This window comes from Penaeus japonicus, unplaced genomic scaffold (assembly GCF_977035675.1).
Source record: "Penaeus japonicus unplaced genomic scaffold, GWHDUDI00000001_assembly GWHDUDI00000022, whole genome shotgun sequence".
Classification (NCBI taxonomy): Eukaryota; Metazoa; Arthropoda; class Malacostraca; order Decapoda; family Penaeidae; genus Penaeus; species Penaeus japonicus.
In genome coordinates, this window is record NW_028234424.1 from 14,950,570 (window position 1) to 14,958,069 (window position 7,500).

At 37.0% G+C, this 7,500-nt stretch overlaps 1 protein-coding gene across 1 annotated transcript in view; it reads left to right on the forward strand.

The window, feature by feature from the left end:
* LOC122262253 (neuroligin-3) overlaps positions 1-7,500 on the forward strand; it is an 85,149-nt gene that overhangs the window by 72,773 nt on the left and 4,876 nt on the right. Inside the window, exons 7-8 of the mRNA XM_043030227.2 lie at positions 701-855; positions 1,416-1,531. Of these exons, the coding sequence (XP_042886161.2) occupies positions 701-855; positions 1,416-1,531 (271 nt within the window). The remainder of the gene's footprint in view (positions 1-700; positions 856-1,415; positions 1,532-7,500) is intronic.

Genomic DNA, 7,500 nt, shown 5'->3' on the forward strand with positions numbered 1-7,500 from the left:
CATTATTGGTAGCTGTAGCAGTAGTAGTGGTGGTGGTGGTGGTGGTAGCAGTAGTAGTAGCACTAGTAGTAATTGTAGTAGTCAGAGTAGTAGTGGTAGTAATAGTCAGCAGTAAGAGTAGCAGTATATCAATGATATCGTCATCATTATCATAATCATCATTTTTATTATTTTTCCTATTATGATCATCACTAATTTCAGTATTTCTATTAATATCATAATCATCATATTCACGATCATAACATATTCATTAAATTATTATTACCATTACTATTATCATTATGATCATAGTTTATCATCGTTATTTTTGCTAATATCATTTTCATTAATTTCCTCATTATTATCATCTTGATCATTGTCCTTGTGATTATTACTACCATCATTATTATTATTGTTTATATATTATTGTTATCATCATTATTATCATCAATTTTGCTAGTACTATTTCCATTACTAATATAATTGTTGTTGTTCCTGCTGTTATTGTTATGGTTACCATCATTACTATTGTCACCATAGGTATGATTATCATTGACAATGATATCATTACCGATATCATTACTATCATTACCAATACCAATACCCTTATGCACAGATATGACCATACCGTCTATCCATGAGTCAAAAAAAAAAAAAAAAAAAAAAAAAAACAGGAACAAATCCATCTAACCATCTGTATCTTTCTCTTTTAATACAACAGAGAGGACCTGAAGTGTCCCTGAATGAGCTGCTCTATGTGTTCGGAACCCCCCTAGGCGCTGGGGGTCCCGTAGCTCCCCCTCTCAACTACACGAAAACCGAGGCTGCGCTGAGTGAATCTGTTATCACAACTTGGACCAACTTCATCAAGACTGGGTAAGTTGCTAAGTTGCTGGGTCTGTCGTGGAGGTTGTGGTGGTGATGTGGTATTGGGGTACGGTGGGTGGGTGGGTGTGAAGTGTTGTGTGATGTGGTTGTGGTGATGGTGATGCTGATGGTGATGGGGGTGTTGTTATGGGAGGGGTGGTGGTGTGATGTTTGTGTGTGTGTGGGGGGGGGGGGGGGAGGAGGTGGATAGTTGTAGTTTTGATGATGGTTGCGGAGTTGTCATGATGATGGTTGTGATTGGATGATGGCTGTGATGCTTTGGTGATAATTTGGTTGTGAGTGTTTTGACATTAGTAATGACGGTTGTGCATTATTATTTTCCTAATTACTATTATCATTATGATCAGTGAAGCCAGTATCATCATTATCACTGGCATCATCATTATCCTTATCATCATTACTAACATAATTATCATCATTATCATATCATCATTATCATAATTATCACGATGATCTTTATTTTCATTATTATTATCATTACTTTCAAAAAGCAACTTCAGACCAACAAATGTTCTTTCGACAAACGTTTATTTTCCTTCCACCCGCAGGAACCCGAACGAAGGCGGTGTGGGCGGCGAGGGCGGGAATCCACGCGAGAAATACAAATATAAGAGCCAGGAATGGGCGAATTATGACCCACAGTACCGCAGATATCTTGAGTTCGGTAAGTTCTTTGGACGGTTTTGAATAATTCTCTCTCTTTCTCTGCCTCTCTTTATCTCTCTTTTTTTTTCTTTCTTTCTTTCTATCTTTTCTCTCTTTCTCTCGTTCTCTCTCTCTCTGTATATATAAATATATATATATATATATATATATATATATATATATATATATATATATATAGATAGAGAGAGAGAGAGAGAGAGAGAGAGAGAGAGAGAGAGGGGGGAGGACGAGAGAGAGAGAGAGAGAGAGAGAGAGAGAGAGAGAGAGAGAGAGAGGTGTGTGTGTGTATATATATTTATATATATATATATATATATATATATATATATATATATATATATATATATATATATATATATATACACACCCTTATAATATAGATATATATATATATATAATATATATATATATAGATATAGATATAGATATACATATAATATATATACACACACCACACACCTCTGCTCTCTCTCTCTCTCGCTCGCTCTCTCTCTCTCTCGCTCATCCTATCTCTCTCTCTCCTCTCTCCTCCTCCTCTCTCCTCTTTTCATTCATTTTCAAAATCTTTTCATTTTTTGCTTGGTATATCCTTCACCATCTCCCTCCGTCCTCCTTCTTCGCTGGACACCCTTTACATTACTAAATAAACATTTCCCGTGATTTTTTGCAACGCTTCCCCCCTCGGCCATTTGGAAATCAGGTGAGTGTCCTATATAAACGGCAGAGGTGGCAGAGCTCTTGCCTCCCTCCCTCTCACTCTCTGCTCTCTCCTCTCTCTCGCACTCGCTCTCTCTCTCTCCTCTCTCTCTCACGGCTCTCTCCTCTCTCTCCTCTCTCTCTCTCTCTCTCTCTCTCTCTCTCTCTCTCTCGCTCTCTCTCTCTCTCTCTCGCTACTCTCTCTCTCTCTCCTGCTCACCTCTTCTCTTTCTCTCTCTTCTTCCTCATCTCTCTCTCTCTCGTCTCTCTCTCTCTCTACATCTCTCTCATCGCTCCCTTCTCTCCTCCTCCCCATCTCTCTCTCCCGGGCTCTCGCTCTCGTCTCTCCCTCTAATCTCTCTCTCTCCTCCCTCTCCTCATCTCTCTCCCTCCCTCCGCTCTCTCTCTCCCTCCCCCCCTCCTCGCTCACTTCTCTCCTTCCTCTCTCTCTCTCTCTCTCTCTCTCTCTCTCTTTCATCTTTACTTTTTGCTTGTATAATATCCCCCGTCTCGCTGACCCTTTACATTACTAAATAACATTTCCCGTGATTTTTGCAACGCTTCCCCTCGGCCATTTGATCATGTCTATAAACGCAGCTGCCTCCCTCCCTCCCTCTCTCTCTCTCTCTTTCTCTCACTCTCTCTCTCTCTCTCTCTCTCTCTCTCTCTCTCTCTCTCTCGCCTTCTTTCCCCTCTCTCTCCTCTTCTCCTCGCCACTCTCTCTCTCTCTCTCTCTCTCTCTCTCTCTCTTCTCTCTCTCTCTCTCGCTTGTCGCTCTCTCTCTCTTATTTCTACCGCTTCTCTCTCTCTCTCTCTCTCTCTCTTTCCTCTCTCTCTTGTCCCTCCTCCTCTCTCCTCTCTCTCGTCTGCCTCCTCTCTCTCTCCCTCTCTACTCTCTCTCGCTCCCTCCCCTCCGCTTCTCGCCTCTCCCTCCCTCTCTCTCTCTCGGCTCCACCCCTCTCTCTCTCTCTCTCCTCTCTCTCTGCTCTCGGAAGAAGAAGGGGGGAAAATGGGAAAAAAAAAAAAGAACCCCAAAAAGAGAGAGAGCAAAAAACCAAATAAAGACCAGACAGAGAAAAGACAAGGAAAAGAGGGGGGACACAAGAAAAAAGTAGAAAGGGAAAGGGGAAAAAGGAGAGGTTGGGAGTGAAAGAGTGCAAACCCCAAAGGGAGAAGCAGGAGGAAAAAAGGAAAAAAACTGACACCGTTCGGAAATTTTTCCCCCTCGCAAAAGGGGGAGGGAAAAATTTGCCCGACTTTGACACCTTCGTTTCGGGGGTCGCAATTTTTGTGTGGAAGAGGGGGGGGGGGGGGAAAGGAGGGAGGGGGGGAGGGGGGAAGGGAGGGGGAGGGGGGAGAGGGAAAGGTAGGGAGGGGGGGTTGGTGACAGGGGGGAAAGGGAAAAGGGGGGTGGAGAGCAAACGGAGGGGGGGTTTAAGGGCAAGACGGAGGGAAAAGGGGGGAGGGGGTTGGAGGGGGGGATGGGGGAGGACGAGAAAAGGGAGAGGAAGGGAAAAAAAATTGGGGGAAGGAAATAGAAAGAAAAAAGAGAGCCCGGAGACAAAAAGGGAAAAAAGAGAAAAATAAAATAAGAGAGAGATATTGGGGGGAGAAGGGAGAAAATAGGGGGAAAAAACAGAAAGAGAGAACCCAGATTTGGGATAAAAATTTGGGGGGAAAAGAGTGAAAGAAAAAGAGAAAGAATCGGGGAAGGAGAAATAAAGGAAAAAATTTAAAAAATGGTGAAGAGAGAAAAAAAGTTTTTTAATTGAAAATAATTGATAGAGAGAGAATAGAGAGGGGAAAGAATAAAATAAAAAAGGGAGCAAAGTGGGGGGGAAAAAAGAGAACATAAAAAGAAAAAAAAGGAAAAAAAAAAAATAAAGAAAGAGAAAAGATAAGAAAAAATAATTTTGGGAAAGCAAGGAAAACGAAAGAGTAAAAAAGGGATGGGGGGGAAAGAAAAAAAGGGGAAGAGAAAAAGCGGGAAAGAGAAAAGGGAAAAACAAACTCAAGAAAATGTTCCCTTTCACCTCAAAATATAGATCGGTTTAAATTTTACCAAAACAGAAAATTTTTTCCCTTTTTTTTATTTATTCAATTATTTAAAGTTTTACTTAAATTAGAATTGTTTTAGCATTATTTGTAAACACCTCATCCCCCATTATTGTTATAATCATTATCATTAACATCATTATCATTTCATTACCAACTCAGCATTGTTGTTTTTGTTTTTTGCTTTAGTTTTCATTCTTTCACTTTTCCCATTTTAAACTTGATTTTATTTTTACTGATCTATCCCTAAGGCATTAAATTTATCTTTATAAAAGTCAGTAAGAAAAAGACGAAACAATATCCCTGATTTTCAATGATAAAAAAGTAAGGATAATAATAGTTTTTAAAAAATAAAGAAAGTAAAAGGTAACAATAATATAGTAATTTAAAAGGGGTAATGTAAGAGATGATAAAAATAAATATTAAAAGATATATGATAATTTGATAATGAAAAACCAAAAAATATAATGAATAAAAAAAATAAGGATGGTAAATTTAAAAATTAATTTTGGTGATATTTATAAATTGGTTTTAAAGTAATATTCATTTTTGTAATCCCCATACTACAATGATATCAAGAGTTTATAATGGTTTCTGTTGATTAAAATGATAAACCCGACGAAATAAGGAAAAAAGTAATGGGGATTATTTGAAAGGACCCAAAATGTTTTCATAAAAATGATAATAATAAATGATAATATTGATGTGAAAATATTTAAAAATGATAATTTTTGATGATAAGGTGATAAAAAAATGAAAATAAAAGAACATTGTAAAACAACAAATACTAATACACTAAAAAAATTTGATTGAAGTTTTTTGAAAAGACAATTTTACAAAAATACATGATTTACAAAAATTTAAGATATCGAAACAATAATAAAAAGATGGTAATAGTAAACCATATGATTTAAAAAATTTTTTTAAAAAAAAATGATAAGATGAGAAATAATAAACAATAAATATTTTTTAACAGCTGTAATAGCAACAGTTAAACATAATAATTATAACAATATAATTGCGAAATATTTACGATAATGAAAATGATAAAATTATAAAAAATTGGGAAATAATGCTAAGATAAATTGATGGTGACATGGGTTAAAAAAAAGATAAAGAAATAACAAAACCGAGAAGAAAAGAAAACGAAGGCCATGAACGTACAGGGGGCAAAAGTTTTTACAGGAAAAAGCGGCATTTCCCTTTTCCTCTGGCAGTTTATAGATACTTTTTTTTTTTTCTTTTTTTAAAAATTTGGTTTCCCATTGTCTAAAACAGTAAAAAGATATTAAAAGGAAGAAAATAGAGAGGAGGAGGAGGAGAGAGAGAGAAAAAAGAAGAAAGGGGGGGGAGAGGACAAGAGAGAGAGAGAGAAGAGAAGAGAAGAAAAAAGAGAAGAAAAAAGAGAGATAAGCAAGACAATAGACAAGAAGAGAGGGGGGGGGGAAAAAGACGAGCAGAAGAAAAACACAAAAACGATAGAAAGAGAGAGAGGAAAGAAAACGATAGACAGACAGAGAAACAGAGGGGGAAAGGGAAAGGAAGGAAGAGAAAGAAGGAATGATCTTAATTCCCAGAAAATGGCATCAGGGTCCTTTGAAATTTGCTCCCAGGGAAATTTTTTCCTACTTTCAAGCCTAACTGGATACTTCGTATCACTGTTATGTTATTATCATTATTATTGCTACGATCTTGGGAGTTCCTTTGCCTCTTTGCCTTTTTGCAATTTTTTTGTTTGGGGGGGTTATGGTTGAGATTAATGGTTGGTTATGTCACTACAAAAAAAGAGCTGTGTCGGGAAACTTCTACACTAATTTTCAACAAAATCACCATCTATATTCCCAAAAAATGAATGTTTATTCACTTTTATAAATGTCATTTTGTTACCATTACCAGGGAAATCGAAGCATCATATCATAAAAACCAAATATTTCAGGTTAATTTTTTGTATCATTATTGGACTGTAGCGTATAGTGGTGGTGGTGGGTGTAGCAGTATAGAGCACGGGTAGAAATTTGTATAGTTAAGTATATTGGTGAATATCACAGTAAGAGAAAAGAAATCAATGAACTCATCATTATCTAATCATCATTTTTTTATTTCTCCTAATTATGATCAACACTTTTCAGAATTCTATTTAAAATCATAATCATCATATTCACGATCATAACAAAATTCATTAAATTATTTTACCATTACATTATCATTAACAAGTTTTTTCCCTCGTTATTTTTCAATACATTTTTATTAAATTTTATCATTATTACATCTTGATCATTGTCCTTGGATTATTACTCCACATATATATTGTTTATATATATTGTTATCATCATTTTTACATCAATTTTTTCTATACTATTTTCCTTCTAAAATTTTTTTTTTTGTTCCTGCTGTTATTGTTATGGTTTCCATCAACATTGCCACCATAGTATGATTATCATTGACAATGGGACATTACCGAAACATTTCTACATTAACCAATACCAATACCCTTTGCAAGATATGACCTACCATATACCAGAGTCAAAAAAAAAAAAAAAAAAAAAAAAAAAAAAAAAAAAAATACAGGGTAAAAATCCCCTCTAACCATCTGATCTTTCTCTTTTAAACAAAAAGAGGACCTGAAGTGTCCCGAATGACTCTCTATTGTTCGGAACCCCCCCAGGCGCTGGGGGTCCCTACTCCCCCTCCAACTACACGAAAAACCCAGGCTGCGCTATGAATCTTTTATAACAACTGGACCAACCTTCATCAAGACTGGGTAAGTTGGCTAAGTTGCTGGGTCAGTCGTGGAGGTGTGGTGGTGATGTTGTATTGGGGTAACGTGGGTGGTGGGTGTACGTGTTTGTGTGATGTGGTTGTGGTGATGGTGATGCTGATGTGATGGGGGTGTTGTTATGGGAGGTGTGGTGTGACTTGTGTGTGTGTTGGGGGGGGGGGGAGGAGGAGTGGAAAGTTGTAGTTTGATGATGGTTGCTAGTTGTCTATGATTATGGTTTGTGATATGGATGATGGCTGTGATGCTTTGGTGAGTCAAATTGGCTGTGAGTGGTTTTGACAGTAGATGACGGTTGGCCCTTATTATTTTCCTAATTACTATTATCATTATATCAGTGTAAGCCAGTACATCATTATCCCTGACATCACATTATCCTTATCACATTACCTAACATAATTATCATCATGATCATATCATCATTATCCATAATTATCACG